At 42.9% G+C, this 22248-nt stretch overlaps 1 protein-coding gene across 10 annotated transcripts in view; it reads left to right on the top strand.

Moving 5' to 3' along the window:
• LOC140524823 (ankyrin repeat domain-containing protein 26-like) overlaps nucleotides 1-22248 on the top strand; it is a 90712-nt gene that overhangs the window by 26776 nt on the left and 41688 nt on the right. For 9 of the 10 annotated variants that reach the window (XM_072639624.1, XM_072639625.1, XM_072639622.1 and 6 more), the window contains 4 exons: nucleotides 2172-2431; nucleotides 6993-7252; nucleotides 11814-12073; nucleotides 16637-16896. In XM_072639624.1, coding sequence (XP_072495725.1) covers nucleotides 16764-16896 — 133 coding nt within the window. In that variant the 5' untranslated portion in view covers nucleotides 2172-2431; nucleotides 6993-7252; nucleotides 11814-12073; nucleotides 16637-16763. The remainder of the gene's footprint in view (nucleotides 1-2171; nucleotides 2432-6992; nucleotides 7253-11813; nucleotides 12074-16636; nucleotides 16897-22248) is intronic. The other variant, XM_072639629.1, reaches the window with a different exon arrangement.

Below are 22248 nucleotides of genomic sequence, written 5' to 3'. Positions count from 1 at the left end.
TTGAGGCCTCATTGGCCTCTGCCTATGTTCTGAATTACGTAGAGTCTGCTTTATGCATTTCTGCCGGGGGAAAGTCATCTGCCTATTGCCAGATTTGGAAGGATATTCACACACAATAGGCACATGCGAACAAATATTGCTCAGCTGCAGCTGCAGAAGCTATCCCTCCCTCCTGGAAATTAAAGATGTGATCCAGTTGTCACCAGCAATTGAGTGTCTCTCTCTTCAGTCTGCCAATGCTGCCAGCATGAGTGCCCTTTGCTCCCAAACAGGACCAAAGTGGCGTAACTATGGCAGAGTCAAGATTCCATGTGTCCAGCTGTGGAGGATCACACCAACGGTTTCTTTTCATTGTCGACCACACCAGAGGCACCATTACTGAGTGTACATAGTTGAGTTGGATCCTCCCAGTATGAGCATCCCGCTGTTCTTTGGAGTCATCTCAATTGGGCCTTGTTCACAGAGCACAAAACCTTCTCTGATGTGGGCAGGCGACGATGAATGGTCGTGTGTCAGTGTATTCCCAGGACACACAGTCAATTCCAAAATTCTTAAGAGAGCACTTGACAGTGTCCCTTTATGGATTCTTCTCACCCCCATGTGAATACTTCCCTTCGGCAGTTCCTCCTAAAATTGCTTTCATGGTAGCGCAAATTTGAGATTCCACATCACCATCCCAAGTTGGAGTTGGAGAGTTTGAAGACTTGGCAGTTGAGTTCCGAGTAAGGACCACAAGGCCTGGAACCTTAACCCATCTTGCCAGATGATGTGCAGTACCTTAATAAGAAAGTTCAGAGGGAAGAGACTCAGTTCCCTGGCGTGGCGCTGCTCTAGGGAGCAGGTTTCAGAGGCACAGCAGGGTCCATTACCTCTACTCTCCCATAGTTTGCTCTGGAGCCTCCCAAGCAATGAGCTTGTTCTGCCAATGCGTGAGTCACCCTCCTGGGCAAGGCTATGTTGCTGTGTAAGTTGTAGGAAGAGGACGACGCAGAAAAAGAATATCAGCTTTCGCAGTGAAGATGCCATTGATAATCTGGGAGTCAACAGCTTCTGTAGAGGCTTAGCCTTCCTGCAAGATAAAATTGCCAGAGGAGTGAATATGAATACCTCTAGCACTGAGAGAGTATGAAGGAGGAACGAACTTGGGGAATAATAACTCGAAGGAATGCCATGTTTGAACGAAGTGTGAGACAAAGTTGAAAGCCAAAGAAAGTAAATGTGGATTCCCTCCTCTGCTGCTTGGACCACTTTCTTACGTCATAGTCCTCGAGTTGCACTTTTGTGTGCTACTATAGAAGTCGTCTTCTCATACTTTCAAAGGAAACGCTTAAGCTCAATACACTGTGATTTTCATGCAGAATTAATTGTGGGTATTGAAAGCTAAAAGTTTAATCTATAGCAAGTTAAATTAGTGAATTAAAGCAGTCTTGCCATGTGACTAAAGTAGTTGAAATCCTGCAATATTATGGCGACTAAACATGGAACAAATGGGAGGTCGTTACAGAAAATAATGTCCGTGAACGGATGGTAACTGTGAGTATTTTCTGTGAGAAAGCGTTTGAACCTGGTGGATAGAGAGCTCTCCTCAAAGTCATAGAGACATAGATTGAAGTGTTATCTCTGACACAGCCTGAATAGGTGATCCTCAGCAAATTGCTTCACCACTTTGTGGTCTGGGACACTGTGTAAGACTACATGAGGCAGAGAGCATGCCAACTTCCGTTACTAAAGGGGAGTTGTCTCACCTGATATTTCGCTGTTAGTGAAGCACAGGTTGCACCTTGTTGGTGAAGAACCTATTTCCTAAGACAAAAGAAGAATTGGAAGAGTCCAATGTGGGCGGTATTTTTAAAAGGGTATCTCAAGAGAAAAGTCTTTCCTCCAGCATCTTACTAAGTAATTCTTTGGGACTACTCATGGAGAGAAATCTTCATGAGGAAGTAAGAGCTGGATATCCGAGAAAGAGACGATTGGCTTAAAGCAAGAAAGAAACCATTGTCGGGATGATTTTTTTCACACGTGACACAAGAGATAAAATCGATGATGTGTAAATTAACAAGACCAAGTCCTAACCTTCGGGAGTAATTTGAGTTCCATCTCGTGAGAAATTTATATCATCTGTCAGGTGGATAGAAGTGATACACAATTTAGCTCCGCTCTTTCCTTTTCAGATGAATTTACCATCAGTTGTCGGAAAAAGGACAGCTACAGACGTGCTAAGATGTCACTGAGAACTTGAATCATCCTGTCCAGTCACTGCCAGTGACTAAAAGCCTGTCACGATCCACAAGCTCTAGAATGAGTCCTGCCCAAAGTGAAGAAGGAGCTGGAGCTGGAAGTGGTTCTGAGAACGCACGCACGGCTGTGATTCCAAAAGCAAAACCCGTCCCTGAAACGCACGGGGAACGACTGCTCCCTCCAAAAACACAAGGTAAAGAAGCTCATGGAGAAGCCTCTGCAGTTCACATTATGAATTTGGCGTGGGTCGCTTCTTTTCTCAAGTTGTTACATTCCACTCTTTATTGCAATAGATAAGAACGAATCAATGACAAATCATGCGCTGCCAAAATTCATGCTCATTGCTCCTCTCATGCACCCCACAATCAAGCAGGTCTGTTGGGACAGCTATTTTGTTTTCATCCTTAATGGCTGTGACGTATTCCACCAGCACTGACCATTGTCATAAAGAGGTCCTCTGCGGGATAACTGTCATTTCCTATTTCCCTTTTCAAGTATTTAACAAGGGAAACAATTCGGCTTATATGAATTAACAGTAATAATATTAATTCATTAATAATGCTGTCCTTACAAACTCCAGAAATGATGATCATGGTGTCATATTCAGGTTTCAATGTGGAAGTTGATTGTGTTTCAACAGAAGTCGTTGACCTGGCGCATATGCACTTATCTCTTCCTCCTCTATCGAAGTGCTGCCAGTCTTTTCATTCATCTGCATTTCACTGCGTGCAACCATATTCTTGTCTACGTCTGAGGCAACTGACCCTTTTTCAGTGAACTGCACAGAACGGCTGCTGTATTCTCTGCAGAACTTGCTGTCGTGTTTCTTGGCCTAAGAGTTACTTAGTGATTCAGATCCCATGTTTTGGACTTCGCCTTGCAGTATGTTTTCAAGGAGAGAACTTTTTTCCCACTGCTTTGGAAATGGTCTTTCTTAGTGGTTTCCATTTGAAGAGTTAGGTTTTGTTCCTTCTCTCTTTTGAGATCATCAGATTGATTTTGTCATTTCCAAGGGAAAAAGAATCCTGGCACTTCCTCAGACCTGATTCTTTGTCTGTGAATTTAGTTCAGAATTCATGTGTCCTGTGAGGAGTGAAATTTACACATGACGTTCTCTTGGAAATCACCTTTGTATTCTGGTGGTTACATTCAGAAAACCCAGGAAGATCAACTTCATTAAAACGAGCTTGTTCTGCAGATGACATCCTATGGGGCAAGTGAGTATGCCACAATTCCTTTTAGTGCTAGAGATTAGACTTGTAAGCGACTGGGTGCAATTCATTCCCTTGACCAGGGCAGGTTAGTACTTTCTGTGAAAGGAAGGTGTCAGAGAACTGACTAGAGCTCTGAAAGCAGAAGTGGTTTGTTAAGAGTCACACGGGCAATATCCAAAGCACGGCTGAGACTCTCGAGCAGGCCTTGCTCCTTCTGGAGTCAGATGTCCCTCCACGCTGCCTCTCACACTTCATTCATCTCTCTCTCTGATCTCCTGGCTGGTGAAGCCTTTGCTTATTGATTCCCTACGCCTTTTAAAATAAAACGCAAAGTGAAGCAAATGGGCAATGACCTTCTTCTTTCCCCAAATCGGACAAGTCTCCTTACTAAAACCTCAGAATATTCAGACCCTTCAACGTTTAGAAAGATTTCATTGCGTGATGCCAATAAAGCATGAGCAAAGAGCAGGCACCAGGAAATCCTAAACGACCATAGTAGTACGTGGCTTCATTGCAACCAGGAAGAGAAAGGAACCAGTGATCCCTTGGCTTTCTTCAATTTGACAGTGGAGATGATGAGGACCTCACTCTCTAATTCGGGTTTCCTTGACTTTTCTCATCCAGATACTTGTTTCCCCTCCCCATATTCATTTCCCCACGAGGTCTTGATGCTGTCTCTTCTCGTCATTCTCAGCAGCTTGTGGCTTGCGGTCCTGCATGTTGGCATCGAGTTACATAGTCTAAGGATGCTTGAATTAGGTGACCGTCGGATAACACAGAAAGTTCCAAAAGAAATTCCCTGTGGTTCAGCAGAGTAACTCACGTGCTTGGAAATGTTTCAGAAGGGAAGAAGTCTTGACTACTAAGGACTTTGACTGTCAGAACCTAACCGTGCTCATCATCGTGCTCATCTTCACACTCATCTTCACACCAAACAAATACATCATTTAGTCTGCACATCTTGCTGCCTGGTGTTCCCTCCTTGTATCCCTTCAGGTCATCTCTTGAACGCTCTCTTCCTTCAGAAACTGTGTGTGCTGTAAGCTCCTGGGCAATTTGCTGCATTTCACTAGTCTTCCTGACATTTATGTCTCATTGTATCGATTTGCTGGTTGCTTGTAAATGGATACTTGTTATAAAGAATAGGAGTTAATATTACACAGCACACATGACTACATGCATGAATATGCAATCCTTCCCACGTTTACGAGAGGACACACAAGGGTCATCGTTCCTTAGGTACTCCTCAGAAAGAGTAATACAGATTCCAGAGTAGGGAGAAACGAAGAGAATTATATGTTCATTGAGCCCAAGGAACCATGGTTTCATCGTTCTTGATTCTGCTCTAGATGCTGTGGAACCTGAGAGAGATTGAGGCCTCATTGGCCTCTGCCTATGTTCTGAATTACGTAGAGTCTGCTTTATGCATTTCTGCCGGGGGAAAGTCATCTGTCTATTGCCAGATTTGGAAGGATATCCACACAGAATAGGCACATGCGAACAAATATTTCTCAGCTGTAGCTGCAGAAGCTATCCCTCCCTCCTGGAAATGAAAGATGTGATCCAGTTGTCACCAGCAATTGAGTGTCTCTCTCTTCAGTCTGCCAATGCTGCCAGCATGAGTGCCCTTTGCTCCCAAACAGGACCAAAGTGGCGTAACTATGGCAGAGTCAAGATTCCATGTGTCCAGCTGGGGAAGATCACACCAACGGTTTCTTTGCATTGTCGACCACACCAGAGGCACCATTACTGAGTGTACATAGTTGAGTTGGATCCTCCCAGTATGAGCATCCCGCTGTCCTTTGGAGCCATCTCAATTGGGCCTTGTTCACAGAGCACAAAACTTTCTCTGATGTGGGCAGGCGACGATGAAGGGTCGTGTGTCAATGTATTCCCAGGACACACAGTCACTTCCAAAATCTTAAGAGAGCACTTGAGAGTGTCCCTTTATGGATTCTTCTCACCCCCATGTGAATACTTCCCTACGGCAGTTCCTCCTAAAATTGCTTTTATGGTAGCGCAAATTTGAGATTCCACATCACCATCCCAAGGTGGAGTTGGAGAGTTTGAAGACTTGGCAATTGAGTTACGAGTAAGGACCACGAGGCCTGAAACCTTAACCTATCTTGCCAGATGATGTGCAGTACCTTAATAAGAAAATTCAGAGGGAAGCGACTCAGTTCCCTGGCGTGGCGCTGCTCTACCGAGCAGGTTTCAGAGGCACAGCAGGGTCCATTACCTCTTCTCTCCCATAGTTTGCTCTGGAGCCTCCCAAGCAATGAGCTTGTTCTGCCAATGCGTGAGTCACCCTCCTGGGCAAGGCTATGTTGCTGAGTAAGTTGCAGGAAGAGGACGACGCAGAAAACGACTATCAGCTGTCGCAGTGAAGATGCCATTGATAATCTGGGAATCAACAGCTTCCGTAGAGGCTTAGCCTTCCTGCAAGATAAAATTGCCAGAGGAGTGAATAGGAATACCTCTAGCACTGAGAGAGTATGAAGGAGGAAGGAACTTGGGGAATAATAACTCGAAGGAATGCCATGTTTGAACGAAGTGTCAGACAAAGTTGAAAGCCAAAGAAAGTAAATGTGGATTCCCTCCTCTGCTGCTTGGACCACTTTCTTACGTCATAGTCCTCGAGTTGCACTTTTGTGTGCTACTATAGAAGTCCTCTTCTCATGCTTTCAACGGAAACGCTTAAGCTCAATACACTGTGATTTTCATGCAGAATTAATTGTGGGTATTGAAAGCTAAAAGTTTAATTTATAGCAAGTTAAATTAGTGACTTAAAGCAGTCTTGCCATGCGACTAAAGTAATTGAAATGCTGCAATATTATTGCGACTAAACATGGAACAAATGGGAGGTCGTTACAGAAAATAATGTCCGTGAACGGATGGTAACTGTGAGTATTTTCTGTGAGAAAGCGTTTGAACCTGGTGGATAGAGAGCTCTCCTCAAAGTCACAGAGACAGAGATTGAAGTGTCATCTCTGACACAGCCTGACTAGGTGATCCTCAGCAAATTGCTTCACCACTTTGTGCTCTGGGACACTCTGTAAGACTAAATGAGGCAGAGGGCGTGCCAACTTCCATTACTAAAGGGGAGTTTTCTCACCTGATATTTCGCTGTTAGTGAAGCACAGATTGCACCTTGTTGGTGAAGAACCTATTTCCTAAGACAAAAGAAGAATTGGAAGAGTCCAATGTGGGCGGTATTTTTGAAAGGGTATCTCAAGAGAAAAGTCTTTCCTCCAGCATCTTACTAAGTAATTCTTTGGGACTACTCATGGAGAGAAATCTTCATGAGGAAGTAAGAGCTGGATATCCGAGAAAGAGACGATTGGCTGAAAGCAAGAAAGAAACCATTGTCGGGATGATTTTTTCACATGTGACACAAGAGATAAAATCGATGATGTGTAAATTAACAAGACCAAGTCCTAAACTTCGGGAGTAATTTGAGTTCCATCTCGTGAGAAATTTACATCATATGCCAGGTGGATTGAAGTGATACACAATTTAGCTCCGCTCTTTCCTTTTCAGATGAATCTACCATCAGTTGTCGGAAAAAGGACAGCTACAGACGTGCTAAGATGTCACTGTGAACTTGAATCATCCTGTCCAGTCACTGCCAGTGACTAAAAGCCTGTCACGATCCACAAGCTCTAGAATGAGTCCTGTCCAAAGTGAAGAAGGAGCTGGAGCTGGAAATGGTTCTGAGAACGCACGCACGGCTGTGATTCCAAAAGCAAAACCCGTCCCTGAAACGCACGGGGAACGACTGCTCCCTCCAAAAACACAAGGTAAAGAAGCTCATGGAGAAGCCTCTGCAGTTCACATTACGAATTTGGCGTGGGTCGCTTCTTTTCTCAAGTTGTTACATTCCACTCTTTATTACAATAGATAAGAAAGAATCAATGACAAAACATGCGCTGCCAAAATTCATGCTCATTGCTCCTCTCATGCAGCCTACAATCAAGCAGGTCTGTTGGGACAGCTATTTTGTTTTCATCCTTAATGGCTGTGACGTATTCCACAAGCACTGACCATTGTCATAAAGAGGTCCTCTGCGGGATAACTGTCATTTGCTATTTGTCTTTTCAAGTATTTAACAAGGGAAACAATTCGGCTTATATGAATTAACAGTAATAACATTAATTCTTTACTAATGCTGTCCTTACAAACCCCAGAAATGATGATCATGGTATCATATTCAGGTTTCAATGTGGAAGTTGATTGTGTTTCAACAGAAATCGTTGACCTGGGGCATATGCACTTATCTCTTCCTCCTCTATAGAAGTGCTGCCAGTCTTTTCATTCATGTGCATTTCACTGCGTGCAACCATATTCTTGTCTACGTCTGAGGCAACTGACCCTTTTTCAGTGAACTGCACAGAACTGCTGCTGTATCCTCTGCAGAACTTGCTGTCGTGTTTCTTGTCCTAAGAGTTACTTAGTGATTCAGATCCCATGTTTGGACTTCGCCTTGCAGTATGTTTTCAAGGGGAGAACTTTTTTCCCACTTCTTTTGAAATGGTCCTTGTTAGTGGTTTCCATTTGAAGAGTTAGGTTTTGTTCCCTCTCTCTTTTGAGATCATGAGATTGATTTTGTCATTTCCAAAGGAAAAAGAATCCTGGCACTTCCTCAGACCTGATTCTTTGTCTGTGAATTTAGTTCAGAATTCATGTGTCCTGTAAGGAGTGAAATTTACACATGACGTTCTCTTGGAAATCACCTTTGTATTCTGGTGGTTACATTCAGAAAACCCAAGAAGATCAACTTCATTAAAACGAGCTTGTTCTGCAGATGACATCCTATGGTGCAAGTGAGTATGCCACACTTCCTTTTAGTGCTAGAGATTAGACTTGTAAGCGACTGGGTGCAATTCATTCCCTTGACTAGGGCAGGTTAGTATTTTCTGTGAAAGGAAGGTTTCAGAGAACTGACTAGAACTCTGAAAGCAGAAGTGGTTTGTTAAGACTCACACTGGCAATATCCAAAGCACGGCTGAGACTCCCGATCAGGCCTTGCTCCTTTTGGAGTCAGATGTCCCTCCACGCTGCCTCTCACACTTCATTCATCTCTCTCTCTGATCTCCTGGCTGGTGAAGCCTTTGCTTATTGATTCCCTACGCCTATTAAAATAAAACGCAAACTGAAGCAAATGTGCAATGACCTTCTTCTTTCTCCAAATCGGACAAGTCTCCTTATTAAAACCTCTGAATTTTCAGACCCTTCAACGTTTAGAAAGATTTCATTGCGTGATGCCAATAAAGCATGAGCAAAGAGCAGCCACCAGGAAATCCTGAACGACCATAGTAGTACGTGGCTTCATTGCAACCAGGAAGAGAAAGGAACCAGCGATCCCTTGGCTTTCTTCAATTTGACGGTGGAGATGATGAGGACCTCACTCTCTAATTCGGGTTTCCTTGACTTTTCTCATCCAGATACATGTTTCCCCTCCCCATATTCATTTCCCCACCAGGCCTTGATGCTGTCTCCTCTCGTCATTCTCAGCAGCTTGTGGCTTGCTGTCCTGCAGGTTGGCATCGAGTTACATAGTCTAAGGATGCTTGAATTAGGTGACCGTCGGATAACACGGAAAGTTCCAAAAGAAATTCCCTGTGGTTCAGCAGAGTAACTCACGTGCTTGGAAATGTTTCTGAAGGGAAGAAGTCTTGACTACTAAGGACTTTGACAGTCAGACCCTAACCAGCCTTACTTCATCGTGCTCATCTTCACACTGATCTTCAAACCAAACAAATACATCACTTAGTCTGCACATCTTGCTGCCTGCTGTTCCCTCCTTGTATCCCTTCAGGTCATCTCTTGAACGCTCTCTTCCTTCAGAAACTGTGTTTGCTGTAAGCTCCTGGGCAATTTGCTGCATTTCACTAGTCTTCCTGACAATTATGTCTCATTGTATCGATTTGTTGGTTGCTTGTAAATGCATACTTGTTATAAAGAATAGGAGTTAATATTACAGAGTACACATAACTACATGCATGAATATGCAATCCTTCCCACGTTTACGAGAGGACACACAAGGGTCATCGTTCCTTCGGTACTCCTCAGAAAGAGTAATACAGATTCAAGAGTAGGGAGAAACGAAGAGAATTATATGTTCATTGAGCCCAAGGAACCATGGTTTCATCGTTCTTGATGCTGCTCTAGATGCTCTGGAAACTGAGAGAGATTGAGGCCTCATTGTCCTCTGCCTATGTTCTGAGTTACGTAGCGTCTGCTTTATGCATTTCTGCCGGGGGAAAGTCATCTGCCTATTGCCAGATTTGGAAGGATATCCACACAGAATAGGCACATGCGAACAAATATTGCTCAGCTGTAGCTGCAGAAGCTATCCGTCCCTCCTGGAAATTAAAGATGTGATCCAGTTGTCACCAGCAATTGGGTGTCTCTCTCTTCAGTCTGCCAATGCTGCCAGCATGAGTGCCCTTTGCTCCCAAACAGGACCAAAGTGGCGTAACTATGGCAGAGTCAAGATTCGATGTGTCCAGCTGTGGAGGATCACACCAACGGTTTCTTTTCATTGTCGACCACACCAGAGGCACCATTACTGAGTGTACATAGTTGAGTTGGATACTCCCAGTATGAGCATCCCGCTGTTCTTTGGAGCCATCTCAATTGGGCCTTGTTCACAGAGCACAAAACCTTCTCTGATGTGGGCAGGCGACGATGAATGGTCGTGTGTCAGTGTATTCCCAGGACACAGTCACTTCCAAAATTCTTAAGAGAGCACTTGAGAGTGTCCCTTTATGGATTCTTCTCACTCCCATGTGAATACTTCCCTTCGGCAGTTCCTCCTAAAATTGCTTTTATGGTAGCGCAAATTTGAGATTCCACATCACCATCCCAAGTTGGAGTTGGAGAGTTTGAAGACTTGGCAGTTGAGTTCCGAGTAAGGACCACGAGGCCTTAAACCTTATCCTATCTTGCCAGATGATGTGCAGTACCTTAATAAGAAAATTCAGAGGGAAGCGACTCAGTTCCCTGGCGTGGCGCTGCTCTAGGGAGCAGGTTTCAGAGTCACAGCAGGGTCCATTACCTCTACTCTCCCATAGTTTGCTCTGGAGCCTCCCAAGCAATGAGCTTGTTCTGCCAATGCGTGAGTCACCCTCCTGGGCAAGGCTATGTTGCTGTGTAAGTTTCAGGAAGAGGACGACGCAGAAAACGACTATCAGCTGTCGCAGTGAAGATGCCATTGATAATCTGGGAGTCAACAGCTTCCGTAGAGGCTTAGCCTTCCTGCAAGATAAAATTGCCAGAGGAGTGAATAGGAATACCTCTAGCACTGAGAGAGTATGAAGGAGGAACGAACTTGGGGAATAATAACTCGAAGGAATGCCATGTTTGAACGAAGTGTCAGACAAAGTTGAAAGCCAAAGAAAGTAAATGTGGATTCCCTCTTCTGCTGCTTGGACCACTTTCTTACGTCATAGTCCTCGAGTTGCACTTTTGTGTGCTACTATAGAAGTCGTCTTCTCATGCTTTCAAAGGAAACGCTTAAGCTCAATACACTGTGATTTTCATGCAGAATTAATTGTGGGTATTGAAAGCTAAAAGTTTAATTTATAGCAAGTTAAATTAGTGACTTAAAGCAGTCTTGCCATGCGACTAAAGTAGTTGAAATGCTGCAATATTATTGCGACTAAACATGGAACAAATGGGAGGTCGTTACAGAAAATAATGTCCATGAACGGATGGTAACTGTGAGTATTTTCTGTGAGAAAGCGTTTGAACCTGGTGGATAGAGAGCTCTCCTCAAAGTCACAGAGACAGAGATTGAAGTGTCATCTCTGACACAGCCTGACTAGGTGATCCTCAGCAAATTGCTTCACCACTTTGTGCTCTGGGACACTCTGTAAGACTAAATGAGGCAGAGGGCGTGCCAACTTCCATTACTAAAGGGGAGTTTTCTCACCTGATATTTCGCTGTTAGTGAAGCACAGGTTGCTCCTTGTTGGTGAAGAACCTATTTCCTAAGACAAAAGAAGAATTGGAAGAGTCCAATGTGGGCGGTATTTTTAAAAGGGTATCTCAAGAGAAAAGTCTTTCCTCCAGCATCTTACTAAGTAACTCCTTGGGACTACTCATAGAGAGAAATCTTCATGAGGAAGTAAGAGCTGGATATCCGAGAAAGAGACGATTGGCTGAAAGCAAGAAAGAAACCATTGTCGGGATGATTTTTTCACATGTGACACAAGAGATAAAATCGATGATGTGTAAATTAACAAGACCAAGTCCTAAACTTCGGGAGTAATTTGAGTACCATCTCGTGAGAAATTTACATCATCTGTCAGGTGGATTGAAGTGATACACAATTTAGCTCCGCTCTTTCCTTTTCAGATGAATCTACCATCAGTTGTCGGAAAAAGGACAGCTACAGACGTGCTAAGATGTCACTGTGAACTTGAATCATCCTGTCCAGTCACTGCCAGTGACTAAAAGCCCGTCACGATCCACAAGCTCTAGAATGAGTCCTGTCCAAAGTGAAGAAGGAGCTGGAGCTGGAAGTGGTTCTAAGAACGCACGCACGGCTGTGATTCCAAAAGCAAAACCCGTCCCTGAAACGCACGGGAAACGACTGCTCCCTCCATAAACACAAGGTAAAGAAGCTCATGGAGAAGCCTCTGCAGTTCACATTATGAATTTGGCGTGGGTCGTTTCTTTTCTCAAGTTGTTACATTCCACTCTTTATTACAATAGATAAGAAAGAATCAATGACAAATCATGCGCTGCCAAAATTCATGCTCATTGCTCCTCTCATGCAGCCTACAATCAAGCAGGTCTGTTGGGACAGCTATTTTGTTTTCATCCTTAATGGCTGGGACGTATTCCACAAGCACTGACCATTGTCATAAAGAGGTCCTCTGCCGGATAACTGTCATTTGCTATTTGCCTTTTCAAGTATTTAACAAGGTAAACAATTCGGCTTATATGAATTAACAGTAATAACAAAAATTCTTTACTAATGCTGTCATTACAAACTCCAGAAATGATGACCATGGTGTCATATTCAGGTTTCAATGTGGAAGTTGATTGTGTTTCAACAGAAATCGTTGACGTGGGGCATATGCACTTATCTCTTCCTCCGCTATAGCAGTGCTGCCAGTCTTTTCATTCATGTGCATTTCACTGCGTGCAACCATATTCTTGTCTACGTCTGAGGCAACTGACCCTTTTTCAGTGAACTGCACAGAACTCCTGCTGAATTCTCTGCAGAACTTGCTGTCGTGTTTCTTGGCCTAAGAGTTACTTAGTGATTCAGATCCCATGTTTGGACTTCGCCTTGCAGTATGTTTTCAAGGGGAGAACTTTTTTCCCACTTCTTTTGAAATGGTCCTTGTTAGTGGTTTCCATTTGAAGAGTTAGGTTTTGTTCCCTCTCTCTTTTGAGATCATGAGATTGATTTTGTCATTTCCAAAGGAAAAAGAATCCTGGCACTTCCTCAGACCTGATTCTTTGTCTGTGAATTTAGTTCAGAATTCATGTGTCCTGTAAGGAGTGAAATTTACACATGACGTTCTCTTGGAAATCACCTTTGTATTCTGGTGGTTACATTCAGAAAACCCAAGAAGATCAACTGCATTAAAACGAGCTTGTTCTGCAGATGACATCCTACAGTGCAAGTGAGTATGCCACAATTCCTTTTAGTGCTAGAGATTAGACTTGTAAGCGACTGGGTGCAATTCATTCCCTTGACCAGGGCAGGTTAGTACTTTCTGTGAAAGGAAGGTTTCAGAGAACTGACTAGAGCTCTGAAAGCAGAAGTGGTTTGTTAAGAGACACACTGGCAGTATCCAAATCACGCCTGAGACTCCCGATCAGGCCTTGCTCCTTTTGGAGTCAGATGTCCCTCCACGCTGCCTCTCACACTTCATTCATCTCTCTCTCTGATCTCCTGGCTGGTGAAGCCTTTGCTTATTGATTCCCTACGCCTATTAAAATAAAACGCAAACTGAAGCAAATGTGCAATGACCTTCTTCTTTCTCCAAATCGGACAAGTCTCCTTACTAAAACCTCTGAATTTTCAGACCCTTCAACGTTTAGAAAGATTTCATTGCGTGATGCCAATAAAGCATGAACAAAGAGCAGCCACCAGGAAATCCTAAACGACCATAGTAGTACGTGGCTTCATTGCAACCAGGAAGAGAAAGGAACCAGCGATCCCTTGGCTTTCTTCAATTTGACGGTGGAGATGATGAGGACCTCACTCTCTAATTCGGGTTTCCTTGACTTTTCTCATCCAGATACATGTTTCCCCTCCCCATATTCACTTCCCCATGAGGCCCTGATGCTGTCTCCTCTCGTCATTCTCCGCAGCTTGTGGCTTGCTGTCCTGCAGGTTGGCATCGAGTTACATAGTCTAAGGATGCTTGAATTAGGTGACCGTCGGATAACACGGAAAGTTCCAAAAGAAATTCCCTGTGGTTCAGCAGAGTACCTCACGTGCTTGGAAATGTTTCAGAAGGGAAGAAGTCTTAACTACTAAGGACTTTGACAGTCATTCCCTAACCAGCCTTACTTCATAGTGCTCATCTTCACACTGATCTTCAAACCTAACAAATACATCACTTAGTCTGCACATCTTGCTGCCTGGTGTTCCCTCCTTGTATCCCTTCAGGTCATCTCTTGAACGCTGTCTTCCTTCAGAAACTGTGTGTGCTGTAAGCTCCTGGGCAATTTGCTGCATTTCACTAGTCTTCCTGACAATTATGTCTCATTGTATCGATTTCTTGGTTGCTTGTAAATGGATACTTGTTATAAAGAATAGGAGTTAATATTACACAGCACATATGACTACATGCATGATTATGCAATCCTTCCCACGTTTACGAGAGGACACACAAGGGTCATCGTTCCTTAGGTACTCCTCAGAAAGTGTAATACAGATTCAAAAGTAGGGAGATACGAAGAGAATTATATGCTCATTGAGCCCAAGGAACCATGGTTTCATCGTTCTTGATGCTGCTCTAGATGCTGTGGAAAGTGAGAGAGATTGAGGCCTCATTGTCCTCTGCCTATGTTCTGAGTTACGTAGAGTCTGCTTTCTGCATTTCTGCCGTGGGAAAGTCATCTGCCTATTGCCAGATTTGGAAGGATATCCACACAGAATAGGCACATGCGAACAAATATTGCTCAACTGTAGCTGCATAAGCTATCCGTCCCTCCTGGAAATGAAAGATGTGATCCAGTTGTCACCAGCAATTGAGTGTCTCTCTCTTCAGTCTGCCAATGCTGCCAGCATGAGTGCCCTTTGCTCCCAAACAGGACCAAAGTGGCGTAACTATGGCAGAGTCAAGATTCCATGTGTCCAGCTGGGGAAGATCACACCAACGGTTTCTTTTCATTGTCGACCACACCAGAGGCACCATTACTGAGTGTACATAGTTGAGTTGGATACTCCCAGTATGAGCATCCCGCTGTTCTTTGGAGCCATCTCAATTGGGCCTTGTTCACAGAGCACAAAACCTTCTCTGATGTGGGCAGGCGACGATGAATGGTCGTGTGTCAGTGTATTCCCAGGACACACAGTCACTTCCAAAATTCTTAAGAGAACACTTGAGAGTGTCCCTTTATGGATTCGTCTCACCCCCATGTGAATACTTCCCTTCGGCAGTTCCTCCTAAAATTGCTTTTATGGTAGCGCAAATTTGAGATTCCACATCACCATCCCAAGTTGGAGTTGGAGAGTTTGAAGACTTGGCAGTTGAGTTCCGAGTAAGGACCACAAGGCCTGGAACCTTAACCTATCTTGCCAGATGATGTGCAGTACCTTAATAAGAAAATTCAGAGGGAAGCGACTCAGTTCCCTGGCGTGGCGCTGCTCTAGGGAGCAGGTTTCAGAGGCACAGCAGGGTCCATTACCTCTACTCTCCCATAGTTTGCTCTGGAGCCTCCCAAGCAATGAGCTTGTTCTGCCAATGCGTGAGTCACCCTCCTGGGCAAGGCTATGTTGCTGTGTAAATTGCAGGAAGAGGACGACGCAGAAAACGACTCTCAGCTGTCGCAGTGAAGATGCCATTGATAATCTGGGAGTCAACAGCTTCCGTAGAGGCTTAGCCTTCCTGCAAGATAAAATTGCCAGAGGAGTGAATATGAATACCTCTAGCACTGAGAGAGTATGAAGGGGGAAGGAACTTGGGGAATAATAACTCGAAGGAATGCCATGTTTGAACGAAGTGTCAGACAAAGTTGAAAGCCAAAGAAAGTAAATGTGCATTCCCTCCTCTGCTGCTTGGACCACTTTTTTACGTCATAGTCCTCGAATTGCACTTTTGTCTGCTACTATAGAATTCGTCTTCTCATATTTTCAAAGGAAACGCTTAAGCTCAATACACTGTGATTTTCATGCAGAATTAATTGTGGGTATTGAAAGCGAAAAGTTTAATTTATAGCAAGTTAAATTAGTGAATTAAAGCAGTCTTGCCATGCGACTAAAGTAGTTGAAATGCTGCAATATTATTGCGACTAAACATGGAACAAATGGGAGGTCGTTACAGAAAATAATGTCCATGAATGGATGGTAACTGTGAGTATTTTCTGTGAGAAAGCGTTTGAACCTGGTGGATAGAGAGCTCTCCTCAAAGTCACAGAGACAGAGATTGAAGTGTCATCTCTGACACAGCCTGACTAGGTGATCCTCAGCAAATTGCTTCACCATTTTGTGCTCTGGGACACTCTGTAAGACTAAATGAGGCAGAGGGCGTGCCAACTTCCATTACTAAAGGGGAGTTTTCTCACCTGATATTTCGCTGTTAGTGAAGCACAGGTTGCACCTTGTTGGTGAAGAACCTATTTCCTAAGACAAAAGAAGAATTGGAAGAGTCCAATGTGGGCGGTATTTTTAAAAGGGTATCTCAAGAGAAAAGTCTTTCCTCCAGCATCTTACTAAGTAATTCTTTGGGACTACTCATGGAGAGAAATCTTCATGAGGAAGTAAGAGCTGGATATCCGAGAAAGAGACGATTGGCTGAAAGCAAGAAAGAAACCATTGTCGGGATGATTTTTTCACACGTGACACAAGAGATAAAATCGATGATGTGTAAATTAACAAGACCAAGTCCTAACCTTCGGGAGTAATTTGAGTTCCATCTCGTGAGAAATTTACATCATCTGTCAGGTGGATTGAAGTGATACACAATTTAGCTCCGCTCTTTCCTTTTCAGATGAATCTACCATCAGTTGTCGGAAAAAGGACAGCTACAGACGTGCTAAGATGTCACTGTGAACTTGAATCATCCTGTCCAGTCACTGCCAGTGACTAAAAGCCTGTCACGATCCACAAGCTCTAGAATGAGTCCTGTCCAAAGTGAAGAAGGAGCTGGAGCTGGAAGTGGTTCTGAGAACGCACGCACGGCTGTGATTCCAAAAGCAAAACCCGTCCCTGAAACGCACGGGGAACGACTGCTCCCTCCAAAAACACAAGGTAAAGAAGCTCATGGAGAAGCCTCTGCAGTTCACATTATGAATTTGGCGTGGGTCGCTTCTTTTCTCAAGTTGTTACATTCCACTCTTTATTACAATAGATAAGAAAGAATCAATGACAAATCATGCGCTGCCAAATTTCTTGCTCATTGCTCCTCTCATGCAGCCTACAATCAGGCAGGTCTGTTGGGACAGCTATTTTGTTTTCATCCTTAATGGCTGGGACGTATTCCACAAGCACTGACCATTGTCATAAAGAGGTCCTCTGCCGGATAACTGTCATTTGCTATTTGCCTTTTCAAGTATTTAACAAGGGAAACAATTCGGCTTATATGAATTAACAGTAATAACATTAATTCTTTACTAATGCTGTCCTTACAAACTCCAGAAATGATGATCATGGTGTCATATTCAGGTTTCAATGTGGAAGTTGATTGTGTTTCAACAGAAATCGTTGACCTGGGGCATATGCACTTATCTCTTCCTCCTCTATAGAAGTGCTGCCAGTCTTTTCATTCATGTGCATTTCACTGCGTGCAACCATATGCTTGTCTACGTCTGAGGCAACTGACCCTTTTTCAGTGAACTGCACAGAACTGCTGCTGTATTCTCTGCAGAACTTGCTGTCGTGTTTCTTGGCCTAAGAGTTACTTAGTGATTCAGATCCCATGTTTGGACTTCGCCTTGCAGTATGTTTTCAAGGGGAGAACTTTTTTCCCACTTCTTTTGAAATGGTCCTTGTTAGTGGTTTCCATTTGAAGAGTTAGGTTTTTTTCCCTCTCTCTTTTGAGATCATCAGATTGAGTTTGTCATTTCCAAAGGAAAAAGAATCCTGGCACTTCCTCAGACCGGATTCTTTGTCTGTGAATTTAGTTCAGAATTCATGTGTCCTGTAAGGAGTGAAATTTACACATGACGTTCTCTTGGAAATCACCTTTGTATTCTGGTGGTTACATTCAGAAAACCCAAGAAGATCAACTGCATTAAAACGAGCTTGTTCTGCAGATGACATCCTATGGTGCAAGTGAGTATGCCACACTTCCTTTTAGTGCTAGAGATTAGACTTGTAAGCGACTGGGTGCAATTCATTCCCTTGACCAGGGCAGGTTAGTACTTTCTGTGAAAGGAAGGTTTCAGAGAACTGACTAGAGCTCTGAAAGTAGAAGTGGTTTGTTAAGAGACACACTGGCAGTATCCAAATCACGCCTGAGACTCCCGATCAGGCCTTGCTCCTTTTGGAGTCAGATGTCCCTCCACGCTGCCTCTCACACTTCATTCATCTCTCTCTCTGATCTCCTGGCTGGTGAAGCCTTTGCTTATTGATTCCCTACGCCTATTAAAATAAAACGCAAACTGAAGCAAATGTGCAATGACCTTCTTCTTTCTCCAAATCGGACAAGTCTCCTTACTAAAACCTCTGAATTTTCAGACCCTTCAACGTTTAGAAAGATTTCATTGCGTGATGCCAATAAAGCATGAGCAAAGAGCAGCCACCAGGAAATCCTAAACGACCATAGTAGTACGTGGCTTCATTGCAACCAGGAAGAGAAAGGAACCAGCGATCCCTTGGCTTTCTTCAATTTGACGGTGGAGATGATGAGGACCTCACTCTCTAATTCGGGTTTCCTTGACTTTTCTCATCCAGATACATGTTTCCCCTCCCCATATTCATTTCCCCACCAGGCCTTGATGCTGTCTCCTCTCGTCATTCTCAGCAGCTTGTGGCTTGCTGTCCTGCATGTTGGCATCGAGTTACATAGTCTACAGATCCTTGAATTAGGTGACCATAGCATAACAGAGAAAGTTCCAAAAGAAATTTCCTGCGGTTCAGCGGAGTTACGTGCTTGGAAATGTTTCTGAAGAGAAGAAGTCTTGACTACTAAGGACTTTGATAGTCAGACCCTAGCCAGCCTTACTTAATCGTGCTCATCTTCACTCTCATCTTCAAACCAAACAAATACATCGGGTAGTCTCCACATCTTGCTGCCTGGTGTTCCCTCCTTGTATCCCTTCAGGTCATCTCTTCAACTCTCTCTTCAGAAACTCTGTGTGGTGTAAGCTCCAGCAGAATTTCCTGCATTTTGTTAGTCTTCCTGACAATTCTGTCCCATTATATCAATTTGTTCGTTGCTTTCAAATCGATACTTGTTATAAAGATTATGACTTAATATTACAGAGCACACATTACTACATGCATGAATATGCAATCCCACTCAAGTTTAGGAAAGTAGACACAAGGATCATTGTTCTTTAGGAACTCCTCAGAAAGAGAATTACTGATGAAAAAGTCAGTAGACAAAAAAGGCATTACATGTTCATTGAGCCCAGTGAAGCATGATTTCATTTTTCTTGACACTGCTCTAAATACTGTGGAAACTGAGAGAAATTGAGCCCTCATTGCCATCTGCCTATGTTGTGAGCTACGTGTAGTCTGCTTCTTTTATTTCTACCGGCGGAATGTCATTTGTCTATTGCCAGATTTATAATGATATCCACACAGAATATGTTGATGCTATGAAATATTGCTCAGTTATAGCTGCGGAAGCTATCCCTCTTTCTTGGAAATTAAAGATGTGATCCAGTTCTCACCTGCAATCAACTGTGTCTTTCTGTAGTCTGCCTATGCTGCCATCATTAGTATCCTTTTTTCCCAAAGAGTACCAAACTCGCATAACTGTGCCAGAGTCAAATTTTAATGTGTTCGACTCTGGAGGATCACACCAAAGTTATTTTTAATTGTTTACCACAACTCAGACATGAATAGTCCGTGTGAATAGTTGAGTTGGATATTCCCAATATAAGCATCGGGCTGTTCCTTTTTGCTGTCTCAATTGTGCTTTGTTCACAGAGCACAAAACCTTCTCTGATGTGGGCAAGCGACGATGAATGTTCCTGTGTCAGTCTATCCCAGGACTAGCAATCATTTCCAAAATTCTTAAGAGAGAAGTTGAGAGTGTCTCTTTATGGTTTCTTCTATCCCCCAAGTGAGCACTTCCCTTCAGCAGTTATTCGTAGAATAGCTTTTTGACTAGCGCAAATTTGAGATTCACCATCACCATCCCAAATGGAATTGGAGAGTTTGAATACGTGGCAATTCAGTTGTGAATATGGTCCACAAGGTCTGGAACCTTATCCTATCTTGCCAGATGATCTTCAGTACCTTAATAAGAAAATTCAAATGGAAGCGATTCAGTTTCTTGGCATGGCGCTGGTCTACTGTCCAGGTTTCAGAGGCACACCACAATTCATTACCTCTTCTCTCCCATAATTTTCTTTGGAGCCTCCCAAGCAATGAGCTTGTTCTGTTAAAATGTGGGTCAATCTTCTAAGCAAGGCTATGTTGCTGTATACGTTGATAGAAGAGAAAGACGGAGAAAAAGACTATCAGCTTTAACAGTGAAGATGCCATTGACAATTTGGGAGTCAACAGCTTCCATAGAGTCTTAGCCTTTTTGCAAGATAAACTTGTGAGAGGACTGAATATAAATAGCTCTAGCATTGACAGAGTATAAAGGAGAAATGTATTGGGCAATAATACCTTGAAGGAATGCCGTGATTGAATGCCGTGTCAGAGAAAGTTTTTAGTCACAGAAAGTAAATGTGGATTCCCTAGCCTGCTGCTTCTATTGCTTTCCTCCATCGTAGTCCTTTAGTTGCACTTTTGAGGCCTAGTGTAGAAATAGTATTGTCATATTTTAAAAGGAAATGGTTAACCTCAATAAACTCTGGTTTTCATGCTGAATTGATTGTGGGTATTGAAAGTTAATATATCAGTGTATAAAACGTTAGATTATTGAATAAAAATCAATCTTGCCATGTAATTAAAATACTTCAAATGTTACAATATCATTGTGACTATACATAGAGGAAATGGGAGGTCGTTACAGAAAACAAAGTAAGTGAACGGATGCTACCTGTGAGTATTTTCTGTGAGAAAGTGTTTGAACATGGTGGATAGAGAGCTCTCCTCAAAGTCACAGAGACAAAGATTGAAGTATTTTCTCTGGCACATCCTAGCTAGGTGATCCTCGGCACATTGCTTCACCTCTTTTTGCTCTGGGACAGGCTTTAAGAGTATGTGTGGCAGAGACCGTGCCAAACTGCATTACTAAAGAGGAATTTTCTCACTTGATGTTTCGCTGTTAGTGAAGCACAGGTTGGACATTGTTAGTTAAGAATCTCTTTCCTAACAGTAAAGAATTGGAGAAGTCACATGTGCATGGTATTTTTAAAAGCATATCGCAAAAGAAAAGCCTTTTCCCAAGCATCTTATGAAGAAATTCTTTGGGACTACTCATGGAGATAAATCTTCATGATTAAGTAAGAGCTGGATATCCGATAAAGACACGATTGGCTGAAACAAAGAAAGAAACCATTGCTGGGATTATTTTTTCACACGTGACACAAGAGATAAAATAGATGATGTGTAAATTAACAAGATCGAGTCATAATGCTGGGTAGTATGTTTGAGTCACGTCTCATGAGACATTCAAGTCTTATATCAGGTGGATAAACTGATGTACTATTTAACTCCACTATTTCCTTTTTAGATGAATCTACCATTGGTTGGCGAAAAAAGGACAGTTACATACATCCTCAAGATGTCACTGTAAACTTGAATCATCCTGTCCAGTCACTGCCAGTGACCAAAAGCCTGTCAGGATCCATACTCTCTAGAGTGAGGCCTCTCCAAAGTGAAAAAGGAGCTGGAGCTGGAAGTGGCCCTAAGAACGCATACAGGGCTGTGATTCCAGAAGCAAAACTTCCGTACCTTAAATTCACGGGGAACGACAGCTCCCTCAAAAAACAGAATGTAAAGAAACTATAGAAGAAATCTCTGCACTTCAAATTATGGTTTTTCCGTGGGTCACTTCTTTTCTCAAATTGTTACATTCCTGTCTTTATTACAATATACAAGAAAGAATAAATGATAAATCTTGGAATGACAAAATTCATACTTATTTCTCCTCTCGTGCAGCCTAGAATCAAGCAGATGCTTTTGGACAGGTATTTTCTTTTCTCCCTTACTCAGTGCAAGGTTTTCCACAAGCACTGACCATTGTCATAAATAAATCTTCTCCGAGATAACTGTGATTTCCTACTTGCCTATTTAAGTATTTAACAAGCTGAACAATTCACCCTATATGAACTAATTTTCGCACAAAATGTCCATCTCTGCGTAGTTTTTCTTTGATTTTGAATTCTTAGAGCTTGCTCTCCCAAAACTTTAGTTTAATCAATTTACATTTTCCTAGATATAAAATGAACTAATTTGTTGAGCATAAGAGTGATAAATAGTAGCATATAGAATGGCTGTTTGCATAACCTCTTTTTTTTTAATTCGGTTTAAAAT

The sequence above is a fragment of the Notamacropus eugenii genome, chromosome 2 (assembly GCF_028372415.1).
Source record: "Notamacropus eugenii isolate mMacEug1 chromosome 2, mMacEug1.pri_v2, whole genome shotgun sequence".
Taxonomy (NCBI): Eukaryota; Metazoa; Chordata; class Mammalia; order Diprotodontia; family Macropodidae; genus Notamacropus; species Notamacropus eugenii.
Note: the sequence above shows the minus strand (reverse complement) of the source record. Positions and strands in the feature narration are given on the sequence as shown.